This window comes from Neoarius graeffei, chromosome 23 (genome assembly GCF_027579695.1).
Source record: "Neoarius graeffei isolate fNeoGra1 chromosome 23, fNeoGra1.pri, whole genome shotgun sequence".
Lineage (NCBI taxonomy): Eukaryota > Metazoa > Chordata > Actinopteri > Siluriformes > Ariidae > Neoarius > Neoarius graeffei.
In genome coordinates this window covers 46,526,395-46,547,244 of record NC_083591.1, presented here as the reverse complement: position 1 = coordinate 46,547,244, position 20,850 = coordinate 46,526,395, and the positions used below count along the sequence as shown (strand labels likewise).

At 43.2% G+C, this 20,850-nt stretch overlaps 1 protein-coding gene across 2 annotated transcripts; it reads right to left on the bottom strand.

The window, feature by feature from the left end:
• Positions 1-4,526: 4,526 nt before the first annotated feature.
• tpgs1 (tubulin polyglutamylase complex subunit 1) lies at positions 4,527-17,210 on the bottom strand. Of its 2 annotated transcripts, none has more exons than XM_060906274.1 (2): positions 16,777-17,210; positions 4,527-9,589 (listed from the first exon to the last, which is right to left on the bottom strand). In XM_060906274.1, the coding sequence occupies exons 1-2, from the start codon at positions 17,067-17,069 to the stop codon at positions 9,043-9,045; spliced, it is 840 nt and encodes a 279-aa protein (XP_060762257.1). In that variant the 5' UTR covers positions 17,070-17,210; the 3' UTR covers positions 4,527-9,042. The 2 variants fall into 2 exon arrangements, with proteins under 2 accessions (XP_060762257.1, XP_060762258.1); XM_060906275.1 differs by lacking the exon at positions 4,527-9,589 and adding an exon at positions 16,023-16,518.
• Positions 17,211-20,850: the final 3,640 nt, after the last annotated feature.

The window sequence follows — 20,850 nt, the reverse complement described above, 5'->3', positions numbered from 1 at the left end:
CCAGAACCTTCTTGCTGTGAGGCAACAGTGCTAACCACTACACCACCATGCTGCCCTTATATATATCTTTTTATTCTATCCACATTCACTGGATATGAGCACTCGAGCGCTCTAATTGGCTACTCTACTACTAGGATATCAGCTCATATACCATGAGTAGAGAAAACAAAATGGCGGTGTGTTGCTGAACCAACTGAGGATGAAATAAAAACTCTACTCAAAAACAAAACCCCAGAAAATACAAAAAAAAAGCAACAAAATATGGAATAAAAGTATTTAATGGTAAGAATAAAACTTTTTTTATTTTTCAAGAATTATTTCTATAGCATTTTTCACAAACTGCTCCTGTCATTTCGCCAGTTTGCTTACATTCTAAGCGGAAATTATTTTGTCGGACGTTTTGTATAAAGTTTTTATTTATCGAATTTACAAAAAATAAAAATGCTCTGTTTCTCAAAATCCAGTGAATGTGGATCGAATAAAACAGTTATTCCACTCAATCTCGTTGTACATGGATTACAGCTGACTCTGTGCTCTGCGTCTCGTTGGCTATCAGCTCATGTACGACTCGATTTCGTGGAATATATAAAAGCATGTAAATCCTCAAAGAATTAAGAAGATAAATGCACAGTGCCATTCCCAGCCATAAAGTAGTAGTAATATTTATTATTATTATTATTATTATTATTATTATTTCTGGCAAAAATAATAAGTAGCACTTCTGGCTCATTTGCAGTCCTGGATTGATATTGTTAATTAATTCCGTTTTCTTAAAATACCCTGTCTTTACAGCCTTAAAAAGTTTATTTCTATGAGAATCTGTTTCTCTTCATAGCATGTATCTGCTTAATAAAAACAAGCAGCTCTAGCAGACGGGCGGCTCGGTGGTGTAGTGGTTAGCGCTGTCGCCTCACAGCAAGAAGGTCCGGGTTCGAGCCCCGTGGCCGGCGAGGGCCTTTCTGTGTGGAGTTTGCATGTTCTCCCCATGGGTTTCCTCCGGGTGCTCCGGTTTCCCCCACAGTCCAAAGACATGTAGGTTAGGTTAACTGGTGACTCTAAATTGACCGTAGGTGTGAATGGTTGTCTGTGTATCAGCCCTGTGATGACCGTAGTCAGCTGGGATAGGCTCCAGCTTGCCTGCGACCCTGTAGAACAGGATAAAGCGGCTAGAGATAATGAGATGAGAGAAGAGCTCTAGCAGACACCATGGAGGATCAATCTATCAGTGCTGCACTGCATGACGTCAGTTGTGAAGCCCTGGCTCACAGAACACAAGCAGATGAGACAGACGTGCTTGAGACAGGGTCCAGAGGACACTGAAGGGATTATTATTACTGACATTCTACTGGAAAAAAAGTCCCATCGACGTGAACCCAGTAATCTGGTCTTTGTGCTGGGGCAGTGAGGATGATCTGGTAACAAACACCCTGCTGAATTATTTACACACGGCTCCTCGTTAGCTTTGATAACATGCAGTAGTGCATCCGCCTTTTCTGGCACGGATCTACAGCAAAGCACTGACAATGGAAATCGATTCTTCTCCTTCTCAGTTCCTGTCTATTTTCTGTGGAGTCGCATGACAGCATTTGTAATGCAAAGGCAGCAAAACAAAAGGGTTCTGGGGTTTGTGTGTGCGCAGAAAGCCTCTCTAGAGAAATACGGAGGGCATATAAAATGTAAATTTGCTGCCTTGTACTCAGAATGATTCATTCCTGTTGCACTTAATGTGTCCCAGAGCTGCTCTATTAAAAGATAACCTCAGCAACACATTAACTAATGGCTAAAGGCATCGCTAAAAATATCTCTGTGAGAAAATGAGTGCCCTTGCTCAAACGGCTGATCTGGATCAGCTTCCCTGAATTACAGGTCCCATTAGAGAAGATGCAAAATCAATAGCTGAAGTCGTTTAGTGAAATTAGAGAAAGTTCTAATAGAAGGTAACCAGACTGTCAGTATCGGTTTTAATATTTCAAGACATTTTTAATGAAGTGAATGTACTGTCTGTAATTACATTACAGATTGTTTGGTAGGATTGGAACTGCTCAGTGAAGTGAGCAGGGTCAGCACGGAAGAATAACTATTACTGAAGCTGTCCTCGCTGAGAGAGATTCAGAAGTCTTTCGATTTCAGGTATTGAAAGATTCACCCAAGACTTTGTGTCTTTTATTGAAAAGAACATACAGTATTAAAGCACTGTCATGAAAACAGGCATAAATTCATCACTCATCAGAGACATTTTTCCATGGCGACATGGAATTCCATGACTTCCATAATTTCCTCAAATCACTCAGCACTTCACCTTGAACAAGTTTCTACTCATCAAGTAACAAGAACAGGATAAAAATTCTGAACTGAAACAGAAGTTTTAGTTGATGTGCTCCCTCTGCTGGGGAAAAGGAGTACTGGTTAAAACAACATGGGATGAGCAATCGCATACGGTATTTACCTGTACACTGTCCGACATAGGGGTACAGTAGGAGTTCATTTCTGTCCCCATTGGTACAGTCTACACTAATGGACCCCCTAGGGCTCATTATTGGACCTCAAGGTGACTATGTACCTTTTTAGGGCCATAAAGGTAAATATATGTTCCCAAGCAGTATATAAAGAGTACAAATAAGTACCTTAGACGGTACTGCCCCAGTGACAAGCCATTGAACCTCTAAAGCAGGGGTCACATTGTCGTTCCTGACTGTGATGGGGGGCCGGGGTCGGGTCAGCTATATAACATAGAATTGTATGACCCAGACAAATATGACCACCAGCAGGCCTCATTGTGTAGTAGAGATTACTAGCCTGGCACAGCCATCCCCACTACTATATCCACACTACTATATCCCCCACTACTATATCCCCCACTACTATATCCACACTACTATATCCACACTACTATATCCCCACTACTATATCCCCCACTACTATATCCACACTACTATATCCCCCACTACTATATCCACACTACTATATCCCCCACTACTATATCTCCCACTACTATATCCCCACTACTATATCCACACTACTATATCCCCCACTACTATATCCCCCACTACTATATCCACACTACTATATCCCCACTACTATATCCCCCACTACTATATCCCCACTACTATATCTCCCACTACTATATCCCCACTACTATATCCCCCACTACTATATCCCCCACTACTATATCCACACTACTATATCCCCACTACTATATCCCCCACTACTATATCCCCACTACTATATCCCCCACTACTATATCCCCACTACTATATCCCCACTACTATATCCCCCACTACTATATCCCCCACTACTATATCCACACTACTATATCCCCCACTACTATATCCCCACTACTATATCCCCACTACTATATCCCCACTACTATATCCCCCACTACTATATACCCACTACTATATCTCCCACTACTATATCCCCACTACTATATCCCCCACTACTATATCCACACTACTATATCCACACTACTATATCCCCACTACTATATCCCCCACTACTATATCCCCACTACTATATCTCCCACTACTATATCCCCCACTACTATATCCCCCACTACTATATCCCCCACTACTATATCCCCCACTACTATATCCACACTACTATATCCCCCACTACTATATCCCCACTACTATATCCCCCACTACTATATCCCCCACTACTATATCCACACTACTATATCCACACTACTATATCCCCCACTACTATATCCACACTACTATATCCCCCACTACTATATCCACACTACTATATCCCCCACTACTATATCCCCACTACTATATACACACTACTATATCCCCCACTACTATATCCACACTACTATATCCCCCACTACTATATCCCCACTACTATATCCACACTACTATATCCCCACTATTATATCCCCACTACTATATCCCCCACTACTATATCCACACTACTATATCCCCACTACTATATCCCCCACTACTATATCCCCACTACTATATCCCCCACTACTATATCCACACTACTATATCCCCCACTACTATATCCACACTACTATATCCCCCACTACTATATCCCCCACTACTATATCCACACTACTATATCCCCCACTACTATATCCACACTACTATATCCCCACTACTATATCCCACACTACTATATCCACACTACTATATCCCCCACTACTATATCCACACTACTATATCCCCACTACTATATCCCCCACTACTATATCCCCACTACTATATCCCCCACTACTATATCCACACTACTATATCCCCACTACTATATCCACACTACTATATCCCCCACTACTATATCCCCACTACTATATCCCCCACTACTATATCCACACTACTATATCCCCACTACTATATCCCCCACTACGATATCCACACTACTATATCCCCCACTACTATATCCCCACTACTATATCCCCCACTACTATATCCCCACTACTATATCCACACTTGATTCCTGGCACATATTTGTTTATCTTTACTAGTGGTTTGCAAAGTAGTAATCGAGTCTTCACACTTTGTTTTAATTTGAAATACCACAGATATTCCATTTATTTATTTTCTAATAAAAATAACATCAAAGCTGTCAAGGTAAGAAACATCTGCCTAGTTGAGGTGATTGACACTGGCAAAGGTGAGTGAAAAATTATAAATTGTAGGTAGGCCTGTTGATTTTTATTAGTAATAATTGTGTGCAGCACTTAATAAAGGTCAAATAAATAGGCCTATAAAATAAATACATTTAAAAAACAGTGAAATTATAATATGAGCAATAGATCACAGCAGTTGTGCTGTGTCCTGTATGTCATTGCTCTCATCCATGGCCAAAGCAAAAAACTCGAATTCTGACGCTTTCTCATTCAGCTGGTCATACACGTTGTCCCCCAAATCTTCGGTTCGCCTGGTCATAGTAGGTGCGGAGAGACTCACCGCGTTGAGCGCATCCTTCTTGTCGGGACACACCTCCTCGGCCACAGCAAGCATGCATACTTTAACAAAGTCCCCATCAGTAAACGGCTTTCCATGGGTAGCTAGTAGGTGAGCTACCTTATAGCTAGCTCGGACAGCAGCCTGGTTGATCTGGGTTTGGTGAAGGAATACATTCTGTTGTGCAGCCAGTCCGCATTTCATCCTCCGAATCCTGTCTTCTCTTGTTTGCCCTCGCAAACTAGCATACTCTTTGTGGCGGGTTTCGTAGTGACGACGCAGATTATATTCTTTGAAAACCGACACACTTTCTTTACATACAAGACAAACTGCACGGTCCTTACACTGAACGAAAAATAATCGGTGGTCCACTGTTCTTTAAAAACTCTGCACTCTGTCAACTTTTCGCTTACCGCTAGCCATTTTGCTGTCCTGAACACTGACAGTTCTCTGCGCGTGCGCTGCCTGTCACTGCTTGATCGCGAGCATATGACAAAAATTCGGAAAATATGAATAGTTCATTTTATAACTAAATATCCATTTTAATTGATAAAATCAACAAAATACAAGATGCAGACATGTTATTTGCCAAAAAGCAATTTAAAAAAATAGGCCATGACCACTTTGGGGGATTGCCTCATAGGGTCGGTTCAAGTGGTGAGGGGCTGGGGGGCCGGTCAAAGGGGGGTCGCGGGCCGGAGTTTGATGACCCCTGCTCTAAAGAGACAATATTGAAACAGTTATTCCACGAAATCGAGTCGTACATGAGCTGATAGCCAACGAGGTGCATAGCGCCAAGTTGGCTATAAACCATGTACGACGATACTGAGTGGAATAACTGTTTTATTCTATCCACGCTCACTGGATTTTAAGAAACAGAGCATTTTTAGTTTATTTTTTGCAAATTCAATAAATAAAACCTTTATACAAAACATTTGCCAAAATCATTTCCGCTATGAATGTAAACAAACTGGCGAAATGAGGGGAGCAATTTGTGAAAAATGGTGTAATAAATCTTGAAAAAAAAAAACATTCTTACCAATACTTTTATTCCATATTTTGTTGCCTTTTTTGTATTTTTTAGGGTTTTATTTTCGAGTAGCTTTTATTTCATCCTCGGTTTGTTCAGCAACACACTGGGATTTTGTTTTTCTCTACTCACGGTATATGAGCTGATATCCTAGTAGTAGAGTAGCCAATCAGAGCGTGCGGTTGTTCATATCCAGTGAATGTAGATAGAATATTTAAATAATATTGGCTGGCGTTGAGGGGCGGCACGGTGGTGTAGTGGTTAGCGCTGTCGCCTCACAGCAAGAAGGTCCGGGTTCGAGCCCCGTGGCTGGCGAGGGCCTTTCTGTGCGGAATTTGCATGTTCTCCCCGTGTCCGCGTGGGTTTCCTCCAGGTGCTCCGGTTTCCCCCACAGTCCAAAGACATGCAGGTTAGGTTAACTGGTGACTCTAAATTGACCGTAGGTGTGAGTGTGAATGGTTGTCTGTGTCTATGTGTCAGCCCTGTGATGACCTGGCGACTTGTCCAGGGTGTACCCCGCCTTTCGCCCGTAGTCAGCTGGGATAGGCTCCAGCTTGCCTGCAACCCTGCACAGGATGAGCGGCTACAGATAATGGATGGATGGATGGCGTTGAGTGGTATATTAGATATATTCCATTCAGCTAGCATAATACTGAACGAGTTGAAGATGAGTTCAATATCATCCTGGCAGAATGAAATATATCTGATATACCATGAAAAAAAGCCAGCCAATATTATTACTATTATACATACACATTTCTTTCGGGTGTTCAACGCGTCTTTCTCTTTGAAAATTCTCTCTAAATCTTCCGTATTTAACGAAGCAAACCTGGCGGCCGTGTTTGTTTACAAATTGTCACAGTCGCTCACGAGCGCGTAAGTTTTACGTCTCCGATGTGTGACGTCATGTTGTCTTGACAACCATGCAATATCTTAAACCATATTCAACGCTCATTCTCCATTAGGTAGAGTGATGTAATACACGTAGGATAAGCGATATGCTAACAATATTGCATGCGATCAAACCAAATGAATGAAACTCACTAGAAGGGAATAGAACACGTTTTTATTCCATCGAAAAAGTGTCCTGTATGTATAAGAGTGTACATTATTTTCTGAGAGTGTATATTATTCAACCAAATTTAAATAATTTAGACTTATAATTAAGAGTTGCAGAAAGACTCATGCTCATTGATATAGCGCGGCATTACTGAGCTGTTGAATATGACTGGTCAGACTTCTGAGATGCTTTGCTTCTCACCATGGTTGTAAATAGTGGTTATTTGATTTACCTTAAGCCTAGGTCACAACCGGACATATGATTTTTTGGCCGTGTGATTTTTGGCATTTCCCAAATCGCTGCGTTTTTTTTGTTCGTGGAGAAAGACACACGTTGGCCGTAAGTTTGTCTTGCAACCTGAAAAAAACATAAGCGCCCGTAGAGTTTGTTTGACATGACAAAGAACCTCTGCAGCCAGTCTGCGGCCAGTCTACGGCTCGAAAATCAGCACGTCACACGCGCGCCCTCTGTGCGTTTCTTGCGTTTTTTGCACGTAGACCGGCCGAAGGAGCACGTACGGCCGGTTGTGACCGAGGCTATAGTCTTCCTGTCAGCTCAAACCAGTCTGGCCATTCCCCTCTGACCTCTGTCATCAACGAATCTGGTGATGTGATGAGTGTTTGACTTACAGAGAAATATTGAAAAAATATTAAATGTACATGTAGTGTAAGCACAGAGACAAACCGTGAATGCTGTTTTAAGAACAGAACATAAAATCAAATGAGGAGTTAGTATGCATATGTTCAGATGTCAGAACCTTCAGCCCAAATGCGCTTTTTATGAATTTGAGGAGACGACGGTTTATTAGTAACACTTCAGTCCTAATAACAGATGTCTTTACCTGCACTCTAACTTAGGCCCTGTCCACACGGCAACGGATTCAGGTGACTCCGATACAATTGCTTATCGTTTAGGCCTGGCGTCCACATGGCACCAGCGTTTTGGGTGCCCAAAACGCAATCTTTTTGAGAACGGGTTCCAGAGTGGAAAGATCTGGCAACGTTGCCGTTGTGAAGTCGTCTGGATGAGTAGAACGGATTTGTTTACGATGACGTCACAACCACGACTGTGAGTGCTTCACGCCGGGTAGAAGTGTAACGAACTCGATGCGAGTTGTCAACAAATCCTATAACTTGGTTCATGAAACGCCCTTACAAAATATTTTCACTGTGAATATTTATTGTGTAATGGTGCAAAGTGAGCGAGAGAGAGACTCTGCCCTTAGGGCAGAGTCAATCCCGCCAGCAAAAATAGGGAAAAAAAGGAGCGATCTCACCTCTTCAGATGTTGGTTTAAGTCCTACAATACATTCCTCAAAAAGGGCGTAGAAGAGCAAATTAATCCATCAACGTGTAGCATTCAATTTATTCCGGACCGTTAAAGACGCCGCCTTCCACGTAGAATCATACGTCATCCTCGCCGCCATATTGAATAGGTCAAAGCGGAGAATAAAGATTAATGTGCTGCGTTTAACTGTACCAACAGGTTTACCGTCCAAACGAGATCACATGGGATTACCTTTCACAGGTGAGAAACAACAAATTAATCCATCAACGTGTAGCATTCAATTTATTCCTGACCATTAAAGATGCCGCCTTCCGCGTAGAATCATACGTCATCCTCGCTGCCATATTGGATAGGTCAAAGCGGAGAATAAAGATTAGCTGCGTTTAACTGTACCAACAGGTTTGCCGTCCAAACGAGATCACATGGGATTACCTTTCACAGGTGAGACTGAAAAAATACTTTTCATTGTATTTGGTCATTATAACGTAATTTTACGAACAGATTTTCCTGACTTTGTGGCTAATATGAAGTCTCGCGCATAATAGTTTATGCGCATGCGTCCTTACTACTTCTATTGTTCTGGTGTCTCCGAAGGGACCGTCTTACAGCGCCCCTAGAGGTGTGGCATGTGTATTGCATCGTTTTCAGCAAGCGTTGCGTTGCCATATGGACCTGATATTTTACTGATCGTTGCCCATTTGGACGCGATATATTTTTAAATAACATCTCGTTGCCGTTGTCGTGTGGATGTAGCCTTAGTTTACCACTCGCACCCTGGATATAAAGAGTGCTGCGGCAGCGTCCTCAAACTCACGCATGTCCGTGCTCGGCCCTTCCTGCTCCCTGCTGGGACCTCGTGTCTTGACCATGGCCCGTGCCAGCTCAGCAGGTGAGATCTTTGCGCTGGCCTCTAGGTAACGTGTGGCGTCAGGCCCGTGTGAGGTGTCTAGTGCCTCTCGCAGAGCGTTCAGGACAGCATCACATAATTCCCGCTCTGCAGGCCGCTCAGGGTAGCACGCCACGGCAGCGTACAGGCATCGTGCTCTGTGTATGTACTCGGAGAACGCTGCGCACGTCAGCACCGCCTGCCGGAAGAGCTCAAAGGGCACAGCCTCATAATCATGGCACTGCAGGCGACGCAGGAGCAGGGCGGCCGCTTTCTCCGACAGGCCACTGTCACTACACACACACCGCAGCATCTCGGTGTAGAGTCGGCCTTGGACTCCACCAGGTACATGCCGGGCGGAGCCACACTGGCTAAGCAGATCATAAGCCACACGGATGTTGCTGTTGAAGGCAGATCTGAAAGTAATCAGAGATGCTGGTAAAGACAGGAAAATAGATACACAGGTATGGACTTATAAATACACCTACAGTTGGTTTCAGAATTATTGCCATTCTTGTTACAAATGGGTGAAACTTTTTAACTGAAAATATGACATCAACCTAGGTAAATTTATTCTAAAGCTATGGTCACACTACAGCTCACGATGTTTTGTGATGAGCTATCAATGAAAATGAGGCGTTTTGGTGACGATGCACGGTGATATACAGGCAAGCTAAAAGTTGTGGTCACACAACAGGCGAACGCTTAACTGTCACGCCTTCGCGCGCCCACGCTCACTCACAGGACCCAGTCGTTATGGGAAACACCTGATGCTGACTTGAGCGCAATCAGCACATGCATGTAGACACAGAGGCTTTGCCAAGTATTATCATTTATCCTGGTCATGTTTGTTTCTAGCCATGTTTACGACTCTGCTTTAGGTTTTGTTTGTGTAAATATCACGCCTACTAATAAACACTCTTCCTGCACTTAGATCCATATACCACCACATTCCTGACAGAATACTTGTAGTATTCTCTATGAAAAGTCTCAGTGTCCTTATATGCATGTGCTGATTGCGTTCAAATCAGCATCAGGTGCTGCCCATAACGACTGGGTCCCAAGTGCGCGCACAACGTGTTCTGAAGGATCAATCAATCAAAGTCCTTCCCACGCCATGTGGCGCATAGGGTGGCGCCAATCTCTGTAGCCCTCAGCCTCTCACACAGCAAGGGTTACAGTGGGGGGCTAGTCCTCTGGTAACCGCAAGAGTTTGACTCCCCACTCGCATCTGTATTGCAGCGTGCCTTGCCAGACGGCAGTAGGTACCATTTTTATGATGGTCTTTGGTATGACCCGACTGTGAGTAGAACTCGTGATCTCCCGATCAAACAGGCGGACACACTAACCACTCGGCCAATTCGCAGTTCTGAAGGATCCCCGAATGTAAATGCACTTTTTAAGTCTTGGTGAAGGTTAGGCTGTGCTGAGCCGCTGTGTTGATAAGGCTCCTGTGAGCATCGGGGCCATGGATTTGAGACAAATACATCTCAAAAGCCTCAAAGAAGGTTCTCCGAGCTTTGGGAAACATTCCCAAACCCATCTGCTAGTATTCGATGTTTAATTTGCTGACGAAAATGTTGCATGCATGGAAAATTTTTGTGACCTTTTTGGCCACTCACAAGGTGGAAACACACCAAAAAAACAATTCACGAAGCTCGGAGAATAAATCGCCGTGTACTGCACGATTGGTGGCGATGCTACCAATTTTTCATACCCAAGTATTCGCAAACCCATTGCGAGCTGTAGTGTGACCAGGGCCAAAGGAAAAAAAAAAACACCACCACCACATCATAATTATTACCACCCCTGCAGTTAATACTTTGCTCAACTTCCTTTTACCAACATAACAGCACTGATTCTTGTCCTATAATGCTTGCTGAGATGCAAGGAATCTCAGACAATCCATAATACAGAATGTCTCCAGATCCTCCAGGGTCCTCAGTCCTGTCTTGTGGACTTTCATCTTCACCTGACCCACAGGTTTTCAATAGAGTTTGGTTTGAGGGACTAGGATGGACGTGTCAAAAGCTTGATTCTACACCCATTGAGGCATTTTTGTGGATTTGGATGTACATTTTGGATCACTGGATATAATTAATACAATATTAATTGGGTGAACGACTGTATTTTCAGCATAGAGTAAGCAATGAGGCTGATGTACAGTAGTAGTACTAGTGGTTAGGTGTGGCATGGCATGGCATGTGAGTGTATCAGATGAGACAGCAATATTATTGGGATTTTTAAACAACGTGTACATGCATTGATCTCTGTATTATGCAAACCTATTTTGTAGATGTAGAACACAGACACAAACATGCCATGATCATGTCAGTGTCTCTGAGACAGTGTAGCCAAGCATGAGGATGATCCAACATTAAAATAACACATGATCAGAGAGGTGCTATACTGTAGTTGTCTTTTTCGAAGAAGAAGAAGCCTTTATTTTTGTCACATCTCCACTCAAGCACAGTGAAATTCCTCCTCTGCATTTAACCCATCTAAATGCGCACACACATACTCAGAGCAGTGGGCAGCTATGCTACAGTATAAAATCATACTACTCACCTTCAAAGCTCTCCATAACCTTGGTCCTTCTTACATCTGTGATCTCCTGACCCCTTATACTCCATCCCACTCCCTCAGATCCTCTAGCTAGAATCTCCTTGCTGTTCCTCGCACTTGACTCTCTACCCTGGGTGGCAGGTCTTCAGTGCCACGGCCCCCAAGCTCTGGAATTCCCTTCCTCATCCCCTCCGTGACTGCTCTTCTCTTCCTTTCTTCAAATCTCATCTCAAAACCTTTCTGTTTCATGAACATTTCTCCACCAGTGCATAAACTTACCACTCTTTAGCAACTCTTTTTTTGTGTGTGTTTTTTTCTCTGACCTATGTAAAGCAACCTTGAGTTTGAGAAAGGCACTATATAAACGTACTATATAAATTATTATTATTATTACTACAGTGCCCAGGGAGCAGTTGGTGGTTAGGTGCCTTGCTCAAGGGCACTTCAGCCATGATACAGAGGGAAGGGAAAGTGCTGCTCATTCACTTAACTCCTCTCACATTTTCCCAGGAATCGAACCAGTAACCCTTTGGACCCAAGACTGCTTCTCTAATCTTCAGGCCATGGCTGGAGATATTTCACTGGCAAGCTGTAGTAACGTGGGAATTTATATAATCTCATCTCATTATCTGTAGCCGCTTTATCCTGTTCTACAGGGTCGCAGGCAAGCTGGAGCCTATCCCAGCTGACTACGGGTGAAAGGCGGGGTACACCCTGGACAAGTCGCCAGGTCATCACAGGGCTGACACATAGACACAGACAACCATTCACACTCACATTCACACCTACGGCCAATTTAGAGTCACCAGTTAACCTAACCTGCATGTCTTTGGACTGTGGGGGAAACCGGAGCACCCGGAGGAAACCCACGCGGACACGGGGAGAACATGCAAACTCCACACAGAAAGGCCCTCGCCGGCCACGGGGCTCGAACCCGGACCTTCTTGCTGTGAGGCGACAGCGCTAACCACTACACCACCGTGCCGCCCGGAATTTATATAATGATACACCTAAAACCTCTTATCTTTTTATCCTCACTGTGTGTGTGTTTATCCCATGACTGACATCCATCCATTATCCGTAACCGCTTATCCTGTGCAGGGTCGCAGGAGCCTTTTTTTTTCTTCTCTCATTTCCATTTCCAGTTGAGAGTACACTGTGCGCATTCTGGCTGCCGCTTCTCACCGGAGCTTTTTATTTTTATTTTATTTTCTCTTTTGTTTTTCTTTTTCGTGTTTGTGTAGTTTGATGTTTGTTTTTGTTTGAGTGGGGTTTTTTTCCCACCGGTTGTGGTGTAGCTCCGGAAACAGTTTTGGGCGTCAGTTCCCTCCATGCCTTGGTGCGCCGTGGGTGATGCCTGTGTTCCTCGCTATGGACTGCAGTGAGTTTGTTGCTCATTTTAACATCATGGTTGTCCAGCACTCTGTGCAGCAGTGCTTTAGTGCTTGGCATGATGTTCCGAGCGATGTTGCTCGGTGGCATTGCAGCGGCTGTGCAGGCGGTTTGGGACATACCAGCACTCTGCGTAGCGGTGTGTCTGTGCTCGCTTTGTGGATCCGTAGCGTGGTGTTCTGAGTGATGTTGCCTGGCAGCGTCGCGGGACTCGTTTTTGTGCGCCTTTTGGTGGGACTGTGGCTGCTACACCATCAGAATGACATCCTGGCCTTTATTTGATGGACTTTTTTTCCCTATAATTGTAAAGCGACCTTGGGTTTTGAGAAAGGCGCTATATAAATTGAACTTGTTATTATCCCAGCTGACTATGGGTGAGAGGCGGGGTACACCCTGGACAAGTCGCCAGGTCATTGCAGGGCTGACACATACAACCATTCACACTCACATTCACACCTACGGTCAATTTAGAGCACTGGTGCCATGGTGGCGGCCCGCGGGCCGGATCCGGCCCGAATGAACATCTAATCCGGCCCCCTTGCTGATGGCCCTCTAATCGTTCGGCCGGCAGAGAGCCATCAATGTCTGCCGCACCCCATCGAACAATTATTACAGAACAATTACCTGTCTTTCACTGCCGATCGCATTGACGTCAGAGGCGGAGATTTGCCTGATGGCCCTGCCATTTGCATCGGTCCAATTCGCGCCACAGACTGTTTAAATTTTAAATTATATTGCCACTGTCAATTTTATCAGAGCGAGAGGGCTCAACCACCGGCAATTCGATGCATTTTTATCTGAAAATGACATCCACCAGGGCCTTCCCTATCACACCAATGTGCGTTGGTTGAGCCGAGGCACAGTGCTCAAACGGTTCTACAAATTGTGCAAAGAGATAGCCAAGTTCATGCAGGCTAAAGGGAAGCCTGTGGAGGAATTGGACGACACCGAATGGACCAGGGACCTTGCCTTTTTAGTGGACATTACCGAACACCTGAACTTATTGAATGTTAATATGCAAGGTCGCAACAAACTCGTTACCGAGTATTACGACGGTGTCCGTGTGTTTCAACGTAAACTTGCGTTATGGAAGGCACAGCTCTGTCAGCGCAATGCAGCCCACTTCCCCTGTTTGAAATCTCTGTCTGTCAGTCATCAGAGCATGGTCAAGTATGCAAACTTGCTTTCCGGTCTCATGCACGAGTTTGCCAATCGATTCACGGTTTTCACTGAACTGGAAAAGGACTTTGCGTTTTTTGGCTCTCCATTCACCACGGATGCTTCCGAGGTCCCCGAGGCGATGCAAATGGAACTGATAGACTTGCAATGCTGCACGCGGTTGAAGGACATGTACAAATCTGTTGGGATTGAATCATTCTACCAATCGTTGCCACCTGAGTACCCGACTATCACTGCATTTGCAGGTAAAATACTCTGTATGTTTGGGACAACATATTTATGTGAGCAGGCATTTTCAGTTATGAATATTAATAAATCGAAAATGTGCAATCGTATGACACATGGACATCTCAATGATGTCATCAAAATAGCCACGGCCCAGAGCCTGTCCCCCAATGTGGACAAGCTGGTGAAAAATAAAAGGCTTCTGGCTTCGACATGTAAAATGTAGCTGGCTTGTCTGCCCATGTAACATATAGTGCTGTGAAGTAATGATTGGGAGGGTATGTTTGTGGGAGTGGGAGTTTGTGGGAGTTGTTTAAGTTAATGTACCATCTGTTATTTATGTCTTTTTATTATTAAGTTCTAGTGAATATTTAGTCACTTGGCCTGTTGGTGGAGTACTTAACCTTGGCACATCTTTTGACTTCTTTAGGGCTACTTAGGGCCATCTTTTTTAATTGGCCTAATTAGGCCTGTGTATTGACATGGTTTTATGTGCAAGTTGTCAATAAATCTGATCAAAGTAATTTACAGTTTAGTTGTGTTTTTATGTGTCCTTGTCCATTTTGTTGTTTTTTTATTATTTAAAAAAACAAACATTTATAAATAATATTTATATTCATAAATGATATCAAATAGTATGTCTATTTGTTTAGTGTTTGGGCTTGTCACGCCGGTAATGCGGCCCCCTGAGGTCCCACTTGAAAACAATCTGGCCCCCTGACCAATTTCACCCTGGCACCCCTGATTTAGAGCCACCAATTAACCTAACCTGCACAAAACAGAATACATGTGCATCAATGAGAACGGCGATGAGAGTGTAGTGAAGATGCAAGGAGTAGATGTAAAGAAAGTTGGTGAATTCAAGTACCTGGGGTCAACTGTGCAGGAAAATGGGGGCTGCGATAGTGAGGTGAGAAAGTGAGTGCAGGCAGGGTGGAGCAGTTGGAGAAGGGAGTCAGTTGTGATTGGAAAGTCCCAGCAAAAGTGAAGGGTAAGATGTATAATGCCGCTTTTCCACTACCAACGCAGCTGAGTTGGGCTGAGCCGTGCGGTGCTGAGTTGGGCTGAGTCGAGCTGAGTGGGGCTGTTGGGGTTGCATTTCGACTACAACCGTGCTGGCTGGAAGTGGGTGGACACATTGGGTGGAGTTAGCGAAAGTGGGTGGACGTCACGTGATGTCGTTAGGCGGCGCAAACAGTGACATCAGTGACCTTTTAAGCGGTAGTCTCACGACCCGGATAGTAAACAATAAACATGGAGGACATGGAGTCGTTAGTGTTGCTGGTCTTGGTGCTGTGGCTTGTTGTCACCGACAACGCCAACAGATACTGGCAAGAGCGTATAGATGAGGCGAGGCGCATAAGGCTTCAGAAATTCTCGTAATTCGTAATTCTTCTTCTTCCGGGTTTACAGATCCCAGCGTGCTCGCGGGGCGTGTGTGGGCATGTGAGGACACTCCTCCTCACCAATCAGTGCACAGGGGAGTGTCTCCTCACGCCCCTAGCCCCACTCGGCTCGCTTCAGCCCTACTCCAAAACCGTGCGAGTTTTGGGTGCCAAGTAGGGCTGAAGCGAGCTGAGTCGTGCTGCTCTGAGGTAGTCGAAACGCGAGCCGTGTCGGGCTGAAGTGAGCTGAAAAAGGATAGTGGAAAAGGGCCATAAGACAGTAGTGAGACCGTACCCTTAACGAAGAGACAGGAGGTGGCGGAGTTGAAGATGTTAAGGTTTGCAATGGGAGGTTGGACAGGATAAGAAACGAGCACATCAGAGGGACAGCACATGTGGAGATCTTGGGAATTAAGCTAAGAGAGATGAGACTGATGGTACGGGCACATCCTGAGAAGAGATGCAGAGCATGTTGAGGATGGAGCTGCCAGGCACACGAAAACGAGGAAGGCCAAAGAAGAGATGTGGTGAGAGGACATGAAAGTGCCAGGTGTGGAAGACAGGGAGCAATGGAGATGAAAGATCCGCTGTGGCGACCCCTAATCAGGAGCAGCCAAAAGAAGAAGGATTAACCTAACCTGCATGTCTTTGGACTGTATTGGAAACCCATGCAGATACGGACAGAACATGCAAACTCCAAACAGAAAGGGACTCGAACCCACAACCTTCTTGCTGTGAGGCGACAGTGCTAACCACTACACCACCCCATATGACTGGCAGCTGTGTAAAAAGGTGTTTCACAAAGACACTCTTCAAAACTCATACAATCTGAGACAGTCCTAAGTGCGAGCCCACACCTCTGTGAGTGATGCGCTGAGCTCAGATGCCAGAGCGCCTTGTTCAGCTGCTGCTCCTCCTCCTGACACCTTCCTTCTCCATCACCTCCTCCAGCGCTCTCAGTCTCCGACGCCTCGTTAGTGAAATGCTCAGCCAGAAACCCTATCGGATCCTCCGGTCGGGCCTCCACCAGTTTCAGCAGCGCGCCCCGGAGCAGTGCGTCCACTCCGGCGTGGGACAGAAACTCCTCATCGCTCTCGCCTTTAGCTGATTTGGGCTCCGCAGCGACCCCCGACCGCCTCTTTTCAGCCATTAGGACGAACTTTAATTAAATTTTATGATTTAAAGCTGGACTAATTACTAAAGTTACCTAAAATACGCGATTAAAAAAAATAAACTCTAGTTTATGTTGAGTCATGCTAGCTAGCTAGCAAGCTAAACATCCGCACATAAGGAAACAGTGTTGCTATGGACACCGCTGCTGACATGCGCAATTGCACCGTTCTCACCCATTCCAAATGACGCCAACCTTCCTACGTAGTGTACACAACTACAATAGCTTCCGCATCCTATATAGTGCACTAATATTTAAGATAAAGCCGTTTGGGATTCAGCCACAACCTCACACTTGAAATGGCGCATTTGCCAAGTGCCTTTTTTTGTATTTTATTTACTTCATGTGATTTTGTTACGAATGTTTTTTATTAATTTCAGTTTTCAGACTTCCATAATAAAGAAAAAATAATAATTACTCCAACAAAAACACACATCGGCCTAAATAGACTAAAATAATACAGTCTATTTTATCAATTACAAATTTATAATTCTGTTTAAAAAAAGGTACAAAAAATATTTTTAAACAAATATATAGAAGTGGAAGTATGTCAACGGAGGATGATGAGGGATAAATAGAATAGGGTTGATTGTTATATTAGAACTAACTTAGTATATGGTATATATTTATTTATGGGGATAGTTTATATCTTCATATTTACAGGGATAGGTATGTAGTAGATATTTATTTTTGTAATTATATATTTATATAGATATTTATGAAGTGTATATATGGTATGTAGCATATATATATTTTTGTAATTATATAGATATTTATGAAGTGTATGTATGGAATGTAGTATATATTTAATTTTGTAATTAAATATTTATATAGATATTTATGAAGTGTATATATATATATATATATATATATATATATATATATATATATATATATATGGTATGTAGTATATATTTATTTTTGTAATTATATATTTATGTAGATATTCATGAAGTGTATATATGGTATATATTTTTATAGGTGTATTAATGTAGTTTGGATTTCGGGGTAGTTAAACAGAGGTGGGAAGTAAAAAAAAATATTGTACTTCTTCCCACTCCTTTTTCAAGCAATGTGCAGTGTATTGTAATGCAGGGGCTTCAAAGTTTGGGAGAATAGCAGGGTACAAATAATTTACAGTAGGGTGCAAAATGGTAAAATGTCTGCCAGCGGCAGACATAATGCACGCAAAGCGTGCAGGGATATATATCTCATCTCATCTCATCTCATCATCTCTAGCCGCTTTATCCTGTTCTACAGGGTCGCAGGCAAGCTGGAGCCTCTCCCAGCTGACTACGGGCGAAAGGCGGGGTACACCCTGGACAAGTCACCAGGTCATCACAGGGCTGACACATAGACACAGACAACCATTCACACTCACATTCACACCTACGGTCAATTTAGAGTCACCAGTTAACCTAACCTGCATGTCTTTGGACTGTGGGGGAAACCGGAGCACCCGGAGGAAACCCACGCGGACACGGGGAGAACATGCAAACTCCGCACAGAAAGGCCCTCGCCGGCCACGGGGCTCGAACCCGGACCTTCTTGCTGTGAGGCGACAGCGCTAACCACTACACCACCGTGCCGCCCGGATATATATATATATATATATATATATATATATATATATATATACACACACACACACAGAGACACAGAGTGTATATATATAGAGAGAGAGATAGATATGCAAGTACGAATTTTTCATGGGGTGGGATGGTTTGGAACAGGCTATCTAAAATTGGGATAACATTTACCCGGGACGGGTATTTGAGGCGGGTCGTCTAGCTTAAGTTGTTACGCACTCCAGTGTTTCCCACAGAAATTTTGGAGACTATGGGGGCAGCCCATGGGGGAGGTGCGAGGGTTGTTTAAAATTGAGTGATATGTTAAATATTAAGTTATTGCTGAAAAACTATTGATTAAAAAAACAGACACTGAGAAATGATCCTATAAACAACTTTACCAATATAAAAGATTACCAGGACTACAAAAATGCAGAAAAATAGGCTTTACTTATCCAAATGCACCTGTTGGTTCAAAAGTTAAAGTGCAGAGAACCTCACAGCACAACATGAAGTTACCTTAAAATATAATATAAATGCCTCAGCTTTCATGTAAGAAAAAAAAACTATTAATACTAGTACTGTGTGCAGGAAGTCTCTCCTGAAGACTAAATTAAACAATAATTATAAACTAATAAAATAAATGGCTCAGGCTTCATAGAAGAAAAAAAACAATTTGAACAGAATTTCACAGTATGATGCTGAAGCTCCCTAAACAATGGAAAATAAAATACCATTTTGGCAAAAACGTTGGCATCCATTAATTTCTTGTATTAAGTAAAAAAAATATGTTGCCAGATACTGCTGACGTTTTACAGCCCAAAATATGTTCAAAACCCGCCAAAATGCACTTAAAACCGCCCAGATTGGGCGGGAAACCTCCCAATCTGGCAACACAGGCGGCAGTAATGGCTGCACTCGTGTCAAGGATGTAAACACAGTTGACGCGGCAACGGACATACATGACATAGTGGATGTAATTTACGTTCACAACTTTTTTTGCTGTCAGAAATATTTAATATTAAATTTTGTGACTCAACTGACAATAGCCGGCGGCATAACAAGCCATAGCCGTCAATTTGCCGCCGGTGACCGGCTACTTTTGAGACCGCTGGTAATGTCTTAGCTCTTTATGTTATTTTATTTATTCTTTTTTTGTCACTTTCTCGTTTTCTTTCTTTTGTATGTACAAATAGTTACATACATTTTTTTATACATGTTCGAAATAAATAAATTCATTCATTCATTCATTCATTCAATTACCCTTGATAAAGTAAAGGATTTTTTTATTTAGAACCAGTTTGAAAATTATCCTACAGAGGCAAAAATAAAAACACACAAAAAAAAAGCTCTTAAATTATTTATCTTCAGACGTACACACACACACATACAGCGCCGTCCACAATTATTGGCACCCCAGTTAAGATGTGTTAAAAGCCTTGAAATAAATTCAATTTTTATTGTAGAAGCATAATCTCACACTGAAAATTGTAGAAAAATGTAACCCTTAACTCAAGTGAATTAAAAAAAAATCCCTGACTAAGAAATAATTATTTTTCATAAAATCACCTGTTCCACAATTATTGGCACCCATAACAATTCCTAGAAAATAAATGTAATTGAAGCATTTCTGTCATTTCTACTGTAGTTTATAAAGTTGATCAGAGTATCTAGGAACCTTTAATTAGTAATTCATCACATCCTGTTTCCCTGGGGTATAAATATGATGTGACACAGAGGCCTATTTCTCTTATCCACTCTTCAACACGGGAAAGACAAGAGAACACACCATTCAAGTAAGGCAGATGTGTGTCGACCTTCATAAGTCAGGCAATGGCTACAAGAAAACAGCCACTCGCCTACACCTGCCCATATCTACAGTCAGAGGAATCATCAAGAAGTTTAAAACAACTGGAACAGTGGCAAACAAGCCTGGACAAGGATGCAAGCTTATCTTGCCACCACGCACAGTGAGGAGGATGGTAAGAGAAGTAAAAAGTTCTCCAAAGCTCATTGTTAGAGAATTGCATCAAAGAGTAGCATCTTGGGGTCACAAAGTCTCCATAACAACCATCAGGCGCCATCTACATGCCAACAAGCTGTTTGGGAGGCATGCACGGAAAAAGCCTTTTCTCACTTACAAGCATAAACATAAATGTCTGGAGTTCGCTAAGCGGTACTGGGACTTCAAC